Source organism: Neurospora crassa, linkage group VI (genome assembly GCF_000182925.2).
Source record: "Neurospora crassa OR74A linkage group VI, whole genome shotgun sequence".
Taxonomy (NCBI): domain Eukaryota; kingdom Fungi; phylum Ascomycota; class Sordariomycetes; order Sordariales; family Sordariaceae; genus Neurospora; species Neurospora crassa.
In genome coordinates this window covers 4,068,483-4,082,587 of record NC_026506.1, presented here as the reverse complement: position 1 = coordinate 4,082,587, position 14,105 = coordinate 4,068,483, and the positions used below count along the sequence as shown (strand labels likewise).

Genomic DNA, 14,105 nt, shown 5'->3' with positions numbered 1-14,105 from the left:
TGGCGGAGGGCGCTAATGGAACTCACCTGAATCCTAAGCAACACCATCCCATGCTCGTGACACGCCAGGCATGCTCAACCCCCTCATTTTTTTCACGGATGGCATGAACCCCGCAGTTTCTAGTCTCAACTTCTCAAGACTAAGGTAAGATATATTTGTGGGATGGGACTTCGTCGCGGCCCAGCATGGGCTGAAATTCGCAGTAGCGTCCCAGCCAACGTCCATAATCTCTTCTAAGAAAGAGCTAACGTCCACGGTACAGAATGGTCACGCGGAATTCACGATCGAGAGAACTTCGTCGCGTGATAGTCGCCCAAGTCCCCGTACCATGCCAACGAAGGAAGTCGCCACCAGGCCTCGAACATCACCAGGAAGGGAAGGGCATAATAACGGCACGGTCAACCGCGACAATCGATGGGAAATGTTATCAAGTTTCCAATTCATCCTCTTAACAATTCTCTTTACTTTGTTCCTGTGCCGACGAATTCGAACGACATTGGGTCTCAAAAGACGAGAGGGAAAAGGACTTTTGCGATACAAGCAAGTCAAGATGAAGTTTCTCTGTCTCCCTGGTGCCTACGGCAGTGCACAGGTTTGTAAACCCCCTGAATCTTCCTTCCTTCTTTCTTTTGTCCTTCTCCCGTTTCTTGAAATCTTGCAGGAAAGTTCCTCGGAATTGCATAACACCTCTTTTCTGCACATACAACAAGAGATGCCGTCCAACTCCAATCCCCCCCCAGCGTGGTCAAACTGTACTTGCATCCAAGACATCAATGACTGACAGCTCTGACCCGCTTTCCAGAACTTTGAAGTCCAATTCGGTCCTCTCGCGAAAGAATTCAAACGCCGTGGTCTCGGCACTTTCACCTACTCGCAAGGCACGCACGAAGTTGCCGCGCCCCCCGGTTGGGAAGACTACTTTGGCAAACCCCCTCTCTACCGGTTCCTCGACGTCTCCCAAGGCGATGCCTTTGAAACTCTACGCCGGCTGCGCCACGTACCGCGCGGCCTGAACCCCGAAGACACCATGCGCCAGCTGCAGGGTGCGACGGTCGAGGAGGACTGGCACCAAGAGGCCTGGCGCCACGCTCTGAATGGCGTCTTCAAGACGATCGATGAAGACCCGGAGATCGATGCCATCCTTGGCTACAGCGAGGGCGCGATGGTGGCGGCGAGCACGATTGTGGAGGAGGTGGAGCGGTGCGCGCGAGAGAAGGGGAGGGAGAGAAGAATCAAGGTTCGTTATTTGCATACCTTTTTTTCCATTTAAATGGAGCTTATCTCCTATAGTTCCGAGACGCTGACGTGGAACATGGGGATGTACAACAACCATAGTTTGCCATCTTCATCGCAGGCGCACCGCCCCTGAAGTTCGAAGGGGACAAGCGCATCACGGCGCAACTATACGACGAAGTCGGCACGTGCATCGACATCCCGACCCTCCACATCTTTGGCTGCGACGACGCCTTCCTGACCTCGGCAGTCGCCTTGTTCAACGTCTGCGAGCCGAGCAGCGCAGTCATGTACGATCACGGACTCGGCCACATTGTGCCTCGTGACGCCGAGAATGTGGCCCGCCTCGGAACCGTCCTCAGCAATCTCATCCCGAAAGTCGAAGACCAAATCAAAAGGGCGGCACACTTCAGCAGGAAGGAAAAGAAGAGGGAGGAAAAGGAGGCGAAGAAGAACAAGCGGAGGGTAGCTGCTGCGGCCGAGGGCGGTCAGGGAGTGGGAGAGGGAGTGCGACCGGGAATGCACCAGCGCGGACACTCGCACCTTTCTGCTACGTCGACGCAGGGACACAGCAGTTCGGGCCCGACAACGAGCGGAAGCATCACGCCGGCGGAGGTGGACTTTACGGTTGGTAAGTTTGTTTTTCTCACTGTCTTCTGTCACGTGGGAGGCTACTAACTTGCAGAAGCTATGCTGAAGGGGACGGACGTCTAGGCCCGAGCGGCCCAGATCACCTACCCAACATTGGATTCCGGATGAGGTGAAATGAGGGATCGGGTGAGGACCGTGGATTATGGCGCTGAGATTGCATGGAAATGGTCTGGAAACCGCATGGGGAACGGACAAGACTGTATTAGAAGGGGGGATAGGGAGTTGGAGTTGGGACGTGACAAGGAAACGAGCAACGGCAAATGTTTGATACCAGCGAAGACAACAACAGATCACCTCGCCGACATCCAATATCATCAAAGCGCTTATATTACTTCGGATTGATTTTCAGATTTCTCGACCTTTGAAGTGATCGGGCATGGGATAGATGCATTGTCCCTCAGCATGGAGGCTGCAGGACATACCTCTGATACCTGTATACAGGCGGACGGAACTCACTAGAGGTACTTGCAGGATCGAGGTAGGTAAGTTACCTACCTCTAGGTATGCAACAAGATGACGGGAGAACGGGGAACTGCAGGTGCGAAAAGGAGACATGAAGTCTGACACCGAATGCCATTCGTCGAACAACAACAATTTGGGCACCAACACCAAGACCTCCTGCACCGGAATCGCAGCCGAAAGTCCCGTCAACACCACTTCCCTCGCCCGCAGGCTGATTAGGTGGACTTCAAGGCGGATGGAGTCAAAGAAATCATCTGGAAGGTCACGTAGGGAAACGACAATAGTTTGGTGCAGGACCCATCCTTGAAGTTTTCTGTCCGACCGACTTCGGTCATCGATGGATATTGATCCTGGGTGTTTTGCCATCGGTCATGTCCGCTGGTCCTAGTGCCATTTGGCACGTGTGGATGGCAGTGGCTAGGCGTAACAAGGGATACGCTTGTTGGTAATACTCTTGGCCTCTGAAGAAGAAACGAAAACTGATGAAGGGTCGAGCTCGCCGAGTGTTTTCGGTGCGGCGTGCCTTGACTTTAGTTGCTGGGCACAAAGGTGGTATGCAGTTGAGTGTCGAAGTAGGCACGGCAGGTATGGAGTTGAGGTAGAGGTAGGTACGCACATTTATCAATCTCAGCTGTGCAGGCGTGGACAGAGGCACGGTAAATCCCCCTGAAACTGCATACCCCATTCTCGCAACTACACCTGGCACCAAAAGGTGCCCTCTAACCGCATGTCCAGATGCAGTCTCAGATTCTCCCGTTTGCCGCCAAAGCCAGATTCCCATCCATCATATGTATGTGCCACTTATTGCATAGAGGTACTGAGATTTGGCAATCCCCTCAAGTGTCTGGGTGATACCTCTACATGCAGGAAGACGGGGAGAATGGTACTTTGCCGCCGTGCATGCTGCTCAGTCGTGCAACGTTGGCACTGCACGTTGCTTGTGCAGTCATCAACCAAAGGAGTATTTGTGGCTTTCAGGTGCGAGCAGATATCGGATATTTATCCTCAGATTTCAGATTTCGGACTGCGAGATGCAAGGGATTGTTGCATCCAGACCCCAGTCGCTGCTGAACAGAAAGAGAAAGAACATAGGATAAGAAAAGAAAACAAAAATGACAGATCATCCCTTCCGAGTTCTTGGTTTCTCCCCTTTGCCACTTCCGTGATGCTGATAAAAAGCCCACCAGGACCCCTCTCGCTCGCCTCTCCGCACGCCTCATTTCTCACGAGATCCTCAAGATACATGAACAAAAACACTGGACACCTCCACTCTCATATGTATTCGGTGCACAATTCTTCAGTGTACCAAGATACTGTACCCCAAAACAAGGTTCAGACCCATGACTACCGAATCGCCGATCACCAACTGAATGTCATGCAGGTGTCTCAGGCGAGATGCAGGGCCCATTGCTTTTTCCTTGGGACAATGCGCCATGTCTGGTCTAGGCCTCCCATTGTGCTAGCTCCATCCCAGCTAACGCGCTTCCCCGGCGCCTCCCAGCGTCCCATATCATCAGTCCTAATGATGGATCTGGATGGCTTTTTGAAAGAAATAGAAGCCATGCCGGTTCAGAACCTCTCGATCGAAGCATTGTCCACTTTAAGTACACACTTCTCTTGGGACGATAGCACTGGAAAATCATTCTGGAGCCGAGTCTGGGGTTCGTCATCGTTTCAGACATTTGATTTCGATCGGCACTCGTCCAAGATCTGGGATGTAACTAAGAAAGACCCTAAAAGTCTTGGTAGGTGCCGCAAAGGATCCATAAAGGTTCCACAAAACCTTCGATGGTCGGCTTTTCTGCCGAAGCCGAGATCAGATTGGATGGATCAACAGATTTCCTTGGGCGGCTTGGGAGGAACTTCGGTTCCTTTGGCAAAGTCAAAGCGCCGCCGAGCTGGTCGCTGCCCCCCCAGAAAAGGTAAAAATCACTCACAATTCGCCGGGCCTTCGCCATGCCGGCGCCGGGGTTCCGATTCGGATGGAGCACGCCCAGAACAAGCGGACCCAGTCGTGGCCAATGCTCTGCAATCGGTTGAAGACGATCCACTGGCGCTAGAATCGATAGAATCGATGAAAAAGTCAACCCCTTGTCCAAGCTTGCATCAAATATCCCAGCGGACACCGCAGCCGAGGGGAAAATCGTGGAGAAGACCGGAGACGACGACTACGGTGAGAGGGCCGACCGAATAGAATTGCAAGCCCTCTTTCAGAGCAAGTGAGAATCCGAGAACGAGACCAAGTCGCCAAGAGAATGGTGTCTTAGTGTGTGGGTGTACACACACACACTGTTCCCCAGAAACATACCCTGTCCCAGTCATTCAGCTGCCAAGATACCGAAAGCAGGCGGAGTCCTGGACGGCAACTTTGGGATCAAGGCTTCAGACATTTGGCGAATCGATGGTCTCAGCTCGAACCGCCGAGTTCCAATGAACAGCAAGGAGGACGGGTTATAACCAAAAGAACACGGATTGTACCGATACGCGAGCCGAAAGAGCCGATCGTGGCCGATTGGACAAGATGAATGGCCTCGAATCACACACAAGAAACGACAGCATTGGTTCCATGTCCTGGGGGAGTGAACAAATCAGAGAGGTGGTCAGACCTAGGACCCAAGTTGAGGAACAAAGGGGTGTCCGTGCATACAATCACATTGGGAAGGTTCTCGCGAGCTTTTCTGTCTCCAAGTGAAACATGGGCTTGGTTAGCGACCACCTACTCCTCGGTAAGACTTCCATGTTTTCCACTAAGGTATCCACGCCTCCTTGGCCTTGAATCCTCGAGAGAGCCGCACTCAGCTGCACTAGTGATCGCGTCTGGTGTGAATCTGGGAGATAATCTGGTCTTGTCACATCTCGTATGTAGCTATGGCCAAAAGTTCAGTGTTCCCAGACGGCCGAGGCACACTTCATTCGCAAGACCATCCCCCACAAGGAAAAAGAAAAACAAACCCCTTTCCCACTAGGTTGGCCACACGTGCATCGAAAGACCCTTGTGCCCTACATACATACAAGGTTGGGTCGTTGTCAACTTTGCACTAGTGCAGTGATGGAAACTGGGATGGGCCCGGCTTTGGGTAGGCCAACTGGCTCGACGCTATCTATTTCATGCAAGGGGAGACTTTGACAGAAATGATATATCGAACACGCTGGCCTGCTCTTTTGTTTCGTTTCCGAACGGTCTAGTTTGTTGCTTGCTGTTTATCGTGAAAAGTTTCCTTGTGGTTGTTTCTGCACACCAATCTCTGCGACTGAACGAACTGATCGACACTCATTCCTTTCACTGACGTCGACCATACCTACACTACCGCATACCCGAACAATATCACCCCACAGGCAATCTGCTCATCATACACCACTCGTTGCTTTTCTTCCATCTTGCTGTCTCACATCTACCTACGGGACCACTCCAACCAATGACGGCGTAAACGCCCCTTGATCATTGCCTTTGGGCACGTTGGATCCACGACGACATCAACGCTTACGACTTCGACTTTACCACCACAAGCAAGCCAATCTCACCTACCTACCTACCTATAAGCTTCATTAGTGGTAGCAACAAATTTACTACCGTACCATACCACGCGAGATAGACGCGGATCTCTTTGTCAACAATAAGGTATCTATATGTAATGGTCCGTCGTTCATTATCATCATCAACAAGATCATCATCAACCACCTTTACACTCCTTGTACATCGAGGTACTCAAGGAACTGCAACATACCTACCTAGGTGTTGATCAAAACGAAACACGCATATAAAGAACGAACGCAACTTGAAACACAAGAAACATGAACGAGACGCATTATGGGGAAGATCCGTCGGAATTGGCCAAGTCGTACCTAGGCCAGATCGTCCCATTTCACTTGTCGCCGGGCATCATCTTGCTCAGCTACATCATCAGTCTGTGCGGAGCGATATCTACGCTGGAGTTGATGAACAGGAGGACGTCACGCAAGGGCCTTTACAACCATTTGCTTCTGATAGGAGCGGCGATTTCGTTGGGTGGTGTTAGTATCTGGTGTATGGTAAGCTTCACTCACCCCCTTCTACCATATCCAATACATTACGACGCCCTCAACTAACCCCTCTTGATGCAACGGGTTGACAGCACTACATCGGCAACCGAGCCATCATCCTCCACCACGGCGAAGTCGCTCTCCAAATCGCTTACCGCGCCGACCTCACCGCCGCCTCCTTCTTTGTGCCCATCATCGTCTTGCTGTCTGCTTTTCTCATCACCGCCAACACCACCGTCATCACCTGGTGGCGCATCCTCTTGTGCGGTGCGCTATCCGGCATCGCAACATGTGGCATGCACTACCTCGGTTCGGCAGCCATCCGCAACTACAAATGCAGCTATGGCACGGGGTACGTGGTGGGTGCGGCGGTGATTGCCGTGTTTGCGAGCACGGCGGCGTTGACGCTGTTTTTTGTGTTCAAGGCGCAGTGGACGAATAGCTGGTGGAAGCGCTTGGGGTGCGCGGTGATCTTGTCAGGGAGCGTGAGTGGCATGCATTGGTGTGCGGCGGTGGGAACGAGGTACAGGTTGCAGAATCTGGAAAGTGTGAGGAGTATGATGGCGCATAATGCTACGATTATTGTGGTGCCTTTTTTGGTGAGTCGTCTTGGGGGACATGAAGCATCTGGTGTGTAGGAAGGAAGAAGGAAGGAAGGAAGAGCTAACGACAACAGGCTATATGCTCATGTTTGGTCATGGCAGGCGTGGCCTTCCACTCGAGCAGAGTTCGCAAAGTCTATGCCAGCAAAGCGCAAAAGATCACACTCGCCGCTGCCATATTCGATGACCATGGCCGAATCCTCGTCACTCCGGATGGTAACCTCCCCAGCGAGGAGATCACCACCACTTTCCTCCAAAAGGTTATACACAAACACCCCTTTTCTCTTTTTTCTCAAACCCTCCCTTCCCCGGTTCGCTAACATGCATGACCAAAATAGAATCAACACGACGTCTTTTCAACCGGCCACCCTCTCTTCCACTGGATCTACCAAGCCTCACGCGACTGGTACCTCATCTCCAAAATTGCCGACAAGATGGAGCTGCACCTGGCCTCGCTTCCGCACAGTCCCACCTCGTACTCGCGCAAAGCACGCATGGGCATCGAATTCATTGACGAAGAAGGGAAAATCATCGAGGACTACGACGTGGTATTCCGGGAAATGTTCTGCTTGGCGACCGTCGACCTCTCGACGAAAATGAACATGACGCTGGACGAAGCGGGCGTTTTGTGGGATGAGATTCTGACGACAGGCGGCGGGATAACGAGTGGAGTGCATGGACCGGACTCGAACGCCAGTGGAGGTGGATTTGACAAGAGGAAGGGATCAACTTCGACTTCGGCGGCGGAGATGTCGCAGAAGACGACTTTGGAGGAGCTGGCGGAGAAGGGAATGATTCAGACGGGCGATCAGGGACATGGTTCGTTGATGTTCTTGGTTAAGAGGGTGCAGGGAACTCATGCGATTGACAAGCTCGAGGCTTCGGGACACCTCTTTGCGGACCTGCACCAGGTCTGCAGGATCATGAACAACAGCATGCAGATTCGGACGGGCAAGTTGGAGGAAAAGTTGAGGTCGATGGAGCGGTACACGCAAGACGCGATGCTGGACCCGGGCGTACACGTTGGTCTCTTCGCCATCCGGGCACGAGTGGACATCCAGCAATTCGATGTCATGGTCCGCAAAGAAGCGCGCGGTTTGCTCCCCAGTGTCAAGCTGCCCATCGAACGACTCGACTCCTCCGACCTCGCCTTCCTCCGCCGTCACGACGGATTGTCCATGTCCTACTTCCTCAAACGGTACCGGCACAGCGAGGAGATCCCCCAGCAAGACGCCAAGATTGCTCGCATCCTGTACGACGCCATCAAGGACCTCCGATCCCTTGTCGACGACACGCTGTTCGATGAGGCAACGCTGGTGGCCAAAGTCTCCCATGTGCCGTGCAAGTCGCCCGACAATGACTCGCGCACCTTTACTTGTTCCATGCTCACCTTCTGCATGATGATTCCCATCCACACGAGCGTCAACTGCCCGCAATTCGAGTTCAGCCCCCTGCCATTCTTCAAGGTGAGGCAGTTGGCTTACAAGAACTCGCCTTACCACGGTGCGTTCGCTCGGTCTGTCCATCGCGAAATCTACCCGATTCTCAACAACCTGCGGACAACATCAACCGCGACCAACAAGCGACGAGGAGTGTCCGCATGGCTATCCTCCTCTTGGCTCCCTTCTTCGATGTCGATGCCGATCCTCCCCTTCTGGCGACGACCGAGCCACAGGTCCCACGATCTCCACCCCTGGCGTCACCAGCGCAAAGACGGCATGGACTCTTCATCCCTCGTCTCTTCGAGCAAGGAGAATGTCCTCCAGCCATCTTCGCATCGGAGCGTGTCAACCCATTCCCTCGACGTGTACAGCTCCATCATCTCGGACGACAATAAAGGAGGGATCCAAATCCAGCTGCAGCCCCAATCGCCTCCTCGACTCTCGCCTTCGCCTCAACCATATCCTGGCTCGGCAGAGCAACAGCAGGGGCAACAACAACCAACTGAAGAGATGATGGCCCGCCCCAGCCTTCACGTGTTTCCCCCACGCGAGACAAAGCCACGACAGCTTTCCTGGGGCGGCATCATGATCTCTCAGGATGTTTCCATCTCTGTCGATGACTCTGCCCTGGCTGTCACTAGTTCGCAGCATACGTCGTCGCATCACCACTCGCATAGCAACCACCGCCACGGCAACCATCAGCATAGCAATAGCGCAGGCGGAGCGTTCGATCTGCAGACGCTGCAGCATGGAGGGAAAAAGAAGCGATTCTTGAGCACTTCGGGAGATAAACATGGGCATCATCATGACCGAAAGAACCAGCGCGCCAAATCAAGACCGCGATCAGGTTCCATGAGTGCGGAATTAACGTTCATGTCGACCACAAGCCCCTCTTCTGACGACCATCCTGGTACAAACCGCCGCAACTCCTATCCCATCAACCCAGGGGCACTCGACCTACACGCTGCATCACCCGACGATCATCAAGCATCCGAGCAAAGCGTGATCAGCTACAGCCGTACACACCCCTTACCTCATAACACGCACGGTGGCGGCGGCCTTGGTCAGGGACTTGGACAACTCGGCCCCTTGTCACATGCAACAACCCTTTCACTTTCTGATCCACTAGATCATACAAACTCGGCTTCTACCTCCAGTTCCATATCAAAATCCCATTATAGACAACAACAAAAGCCGACGTCGCCCACTAAATCCGACTTTAGCTTGGCCGTCGACAATTACAACAAGTATAATGGGTTCGGCATGGACGGCGTACATATAAGCGGAGGCGGCGGCGGCAGCGTTGGTGGTCTCCGACTAGGAGCGGCGAGCAAAGTGGAGGTGAAGAAGGGAGAGGAGGTGGTCATGACGTTTGTGGATGATTTGTTTAGTGTTTGCGTTAATAGCTCGGGGGCGGGAGGAGGGTCAGCGGGAGCGGAGAGGGCAGGGTGGAGGAGGTGAGGTTAATTTGCGTTTGGGATTCCATTTGCTTGAATGGATGGATGGAATATGGTGATGTAAGCGATGAAATGAATGAGAGGAAAAGGACGGCGAGTTGTTTCATGTGCGAAGGATACCCCCCACACCTTTATAATGTAAATATTTCTCTTTGATGAATGCACATACCTTCACCCATTTAACTTGATGCCGATGCAGTGATGTGGACTTCCACTTGAGAGGGTGAGGTGGGCGGAGCAGGATGATCGGGATCAATAACGTTTGAATGGTTCGTGTTCGCCCGCAATGGAATGATAATGAATTAAACTGGAACGTTCAACGGTTCAAAAGCTCAAGATACAGCGTGAAGCTGCTGTCTCGTTTCTGATGAATACACCCCAAGTCAGCATCTCTTTCTGGTATTCAAGTATTCCAATGCCACTCTTCGAAGCCCAGCATGTATATCCCGCGGTTTTGCCCTTGTTGACCGACTAACCTGGGGTGTTTTCTCCCACCATCCGCTAAAACTGCATCCCCAACCACTCGTCCCTCAAACGACATTGCGCTCCCTTTGGTCCTCCCTCCTCGAACTCGTCGGCAAGGGCAACAGCCGGTGCAGCCGACTCACAATCTCGGTGTAATCCGGCTCATTCTCTGCTGTAATGACACCATGTCTCACCAAAAAGTCGATCATAACCACGGCACAACTCGGCTTGAACTCAAGCCTCTTCATGGCCGTCATCACCTCATCTGTGTCCATGACCGCCCAACTGTCAATATCCCCCGGCACCGGCTCGAACCTAAAGTCTCTCCCCTCATTAGGCAGCTCCAAGTCATAGACGTACAGCACGCCCGGGTTGATCAATCCTTCTTGTCCCGGCCCGGCGCGGCGGTCAGAGATGTTGAGCCACGTCACTGTGCCCGCCGCTTTTGCATTCGCCCTCACAAACTCCTCGCTCAACGCGGATCCCGCTTCCTCGACGGCTTCCCGGACTACACACTCCCACGGCGTTTCTCCCCTCGCCACCCCGCCCGCCACCGCCTGGTCCAACTTGCCTGGATAGGTTGACTTGCCGTAATGACGCCTCGGGATCCAAAACCGCAGGTCCTTGCCAAGCTCCCTTTGTTGTTCATCATCGCCATCTTTTAGCGAGGAGGCCGATCGAACGCGCGAGTAAACAGTCATGTGCGCCCCCCTCCCTATCATGCCCAACAATCCAATCGCTGACCGATCAACGCCCACATCGAACTTGGCGCCTACAATGGGGAACTGCTCCCCTTTCTTCTTGGGTCCTAGAATCTTGCCCAGGACGTTATCCCGTCTGGCAATCTCAACCTGCTCGTCCAGGATCCTCGAACAGGCGACTTCCCAGGAGCCGTTGTCCTCGGGGAGCAGGTCCTCGGCAGAAGGCGCGAGAAGGTCGACTGCTTGGTTGCCGACGTCGAGGTAGAAGTGCTTGGTCCAGCGCATGTTGCTGATGACCTCGTGGGTGAGGAAGCCATGGGGAGCAGGGTCGTAAGGGAGGTGGAAGGTCCAGAGGTTGGAGAGGGCGCGTGAGTAGGGGTCCAAGTCTGAGGAGCGGGCTGCTGAAGGGGGCGACGGGGTGGGGGTCGCTGAGGCCGCACGGGAGACGGTGGTGGACGACCAGGTTTGGAGATGGGGGCAGCAGGGGTAGGGGAAGCTGTGATGGTTGGGGGTCAAAGTGGTTAGCGGTGATGTACAGCAGGGTACTTCTAGGCAGTTGTTTGGTGTCATGACTCACTTGTCGCAGTCCCTAACCACTTCGAGGAGGGTTGCGGGTTTGGCCATTTTGGGCGGTGATAATGCTGCTATTTTCTCAAGGAATTTCTTTACAATTTTTGTATTGGGGCTGTCTCCAGGTTGAGGGTCGTTTGAGACCTGTAACTGGCTTCGTTTCATTTTTGTAATGTGAAAGAAAGAAATACGGGAAAATGAGAAGAACCGTGAACGAGCGACCCGGATAATCCGACTGTGTTCGATTCCAATCCGACTGTGTAGGGGCCGTCTAGCCAATGGCACAACTATGTTACCGCCCGCCAATTTCCCACCAAAATGACATGCGTGCAACATCTGCACCAAAAGTTATTAGGAATCACACATACGAGGTTCTCTAATATCGTAATTTACATTGAAGGTATTGAAATCGTAGAATTTATATTTATATTAGTATAATTATATCTACTAGTATTAATAGTACTAACTCGACTGGTAAGATTAGTACTATTGCTGTTGCTATTGTTGGTATAATAGCTACTATAATTACTATTGGCTAGACGGCGGCAATTAGTATAGATTTAAATATAGTTAAGAGGGAAGAAGTATCCTTTAATACGGCTAGTATTGGTATTAATACCCTTAATATACTAGCGACGGCGGCGGGGGAGGCTAGTAATAGTATTATTAATTTTAGAATTCCTGTAGCCGTACTTCTAATTATACTTCGTATTACTATAATTCTCTTAATTCGTAGAGTTGTAAATAGAGCCGTACCGCTTCCTATCTTACATTCTCTATTTCTACCCTTACCTCCTATTCCTTTTAATTTACTAATATTATTTTAATTATCCTCTTCTTTTTAGGTAGTAGTTAGGTTAATACTTTGGGAGGGGTATTGTAAGTTAGATTATATTTAATATTAGAGGAGGAGGGGGTGAAATGAGGTATAGCGGGTATAGGTTAGGTACTATTGCGAGCCTTCTAGCGATTAATAATAATTGGGAGGGGGTCTCTCTCCCTATATAGTACCAGCCAATCTACGGATAAAGGTTGTAAAAGTTTAGTTAATATAGTAATTATATTAAATAATAAAGGATTACTTACCTTCTCTAATTTTAATTACTAATATTTATTAATTATACTTTAAAGTATAATACTGCCCGTATTTATAATATTAAATAAATTATACTAGTAGAGTAACTTATATTAATAATTAAAATTAGTAGAATACTACCCTCGTACTTCGGTTAAATTATACTATTTAGTAATGGTATCGCTAGCGAATATAACTTATTGTTAGAGTAATTCGAAGTATATAAAACTAGTAATAAACTTCACCCTCCTTAATATAATATAATTATATTTCGTAACGCTCTTTAAAATCTAATAAACATACTTACTAGCGAAATTCTTTTTGAAGCGCTTAAGGGTTTCGGTAATAGTTCTTAACAATTAATTAAAATTAATATAACAATTCTTAAATAGTACTTTTAATACGCCGTAGGCACCCTTTATATAGGAGGTTATACGTATACTAAAATTGTAGTATAATTTAATAGCGAAATAAGTAAATTCGTACCTCAATAGAAGGTAAATATAAAGAAGGTAATTAGTTATAGCTATAAAAAGAGAGATTAATAATTATATAAATAATAATAGAAAGATATAATTAATGTACCTTTTTGCTTGGGGAATTCCCTTAATAATACCCTCTATTGCTAATAGAATCCCTCTTCTATATTAAAGTAGATTACCGCTTTCCAAATTCCTAAAATCCTATTTACATTAGTAAATTAATTATAGTCTAAACCGCTAGGAGCTTTACTACTATTATTAATAAGCTAATTATAAGGGTTCTTAACGCTTAATTCTAAATAGTATTCGTAATTGTCCCTATTGAATATTATAGTAGCAATATAGTAGGCGTTAAAGTCTTTATTAGCGGGGTTAATATCTATATAAGAATAATCTTTATATAAATAATTCCTATTGCTATTTCGATTATTCAATACTATACTATTAAAACTACCCTCCTACTTCTTCTTAATATTAAAAGTAATATTCTTTATTATATACTAAAAATAAATTTAGTACTAAGTAATAGGGAAAACTACCCGGCAAACCTTCTTATAAGTTTTATTGTAATTTATAATAATAATTAAAGGGGAGGGGATACTATATTTTAAGAGTATAGCCTCAATTTACTAAAATACCTACGTAAAGTAAGCTTCCTTCTCCCTACTTAATAAGTAATAAACGATATTAAAAGTCGTATATATAGCTATTATACTATATATTTAAAGGAGAGGTATATCGAATTTATTAACTTTATACGTACAGTCCAAACTCATAACCTCTAAATTCTTCTTCAACTACTCAATATACCAGGGATAAATCCAAAATATCCTCTCTATTAAACTATCCTCCTCGTTATTATAATAGTAGACGTTCTTATAAATACTTTTAATTTTAGTTAAATTATTTAAGAATTGTTAAATAAAAGTTAAAATACCGGCCAAC

General features: G+C 49.3%; 3 protein-coding genes across 4 annotated transcripts; 2 read left to right on the top strand and 1 right to left on the bottom strand.

Annotated features, from left to right (window-relative positions):
• The first annotated feature begins 270 nt into the window (after positions 1-270).
• NCU05012 (hypothetical protein) lies at positions 271-2,220 on the top strand. Its single transcript, XM_951188.2, has 4 exons — positions 271-592; positions 803-1,237; positions 1,336-1,864; positions 1,922-2,220. The coding sequence occupies exons 1-4, from the start codon at positions 329-331 to the stop codon at positions 1,945-1,947; spliced, it is 1,254 nt and encodes a 417-aa protein (XP_956281.2). The 5' UTR covers positions 271-328; the 3' UTR covers positions 1,948-2,220.
• A 3,306-nt stretch (positions 2,221-5,526) lies between these two features.
• Positions 5,527-10,051, top strand: NCU05013 (hypothetical protein). The gene is made up of 4 exons (XM_951189.2): positions 5,527-6,375; positions 6,459-6,965; positions 7,043-7,228; positions 7,307-10,051. The coding sequence occupies exons 1-4, from the start codon at positions 6,139-6,141 to the stop codon at positions 9,869-9,871; spliced, it is 3,495 nt and encodes a 1,164-aa protein (XP_956282.2). The 5' UTR covers positions 5,527-6,138; the 3' UTR covers positions 9,872-10,051.
• An 84-nt stretch (positions 10,052-10,135) lies between these two features.
• NCU05014 lies at positions 10,136-11,805 on the bottom strand. Of its 2 annotated transcripts, XM_011396634.1 has the most exons (3): positions 11,611-11,805; positions 10,344-11,529; positions 10,136-10,231 (listed from the first exon to the last, which is right to left on the bottom strand). In XM_011396634.1, exons 1-2 carry the CDS (start codon positions 11,766-11,768, stop codon positions 10,398-10,400), a joined length of 1,290 nt encoding a protein of 429 aa, XP_011394936.1. In that variant the 5' UTR covers positions 11,769-11,805; the 3' UTR covers positions 10,136-10,231; positions 10,344-10,397. The 2 variants fall into 2 exon arrangements, with proteins under 2 accessions (XP_011394936.1, XP_011394935.1); XM_011396633.1 differs by having other exon boundaries at positions 10,141-11,529.
• Between the last annotated feature and the right edge of the window lie 2,300 nt (positions 11,806-14,105).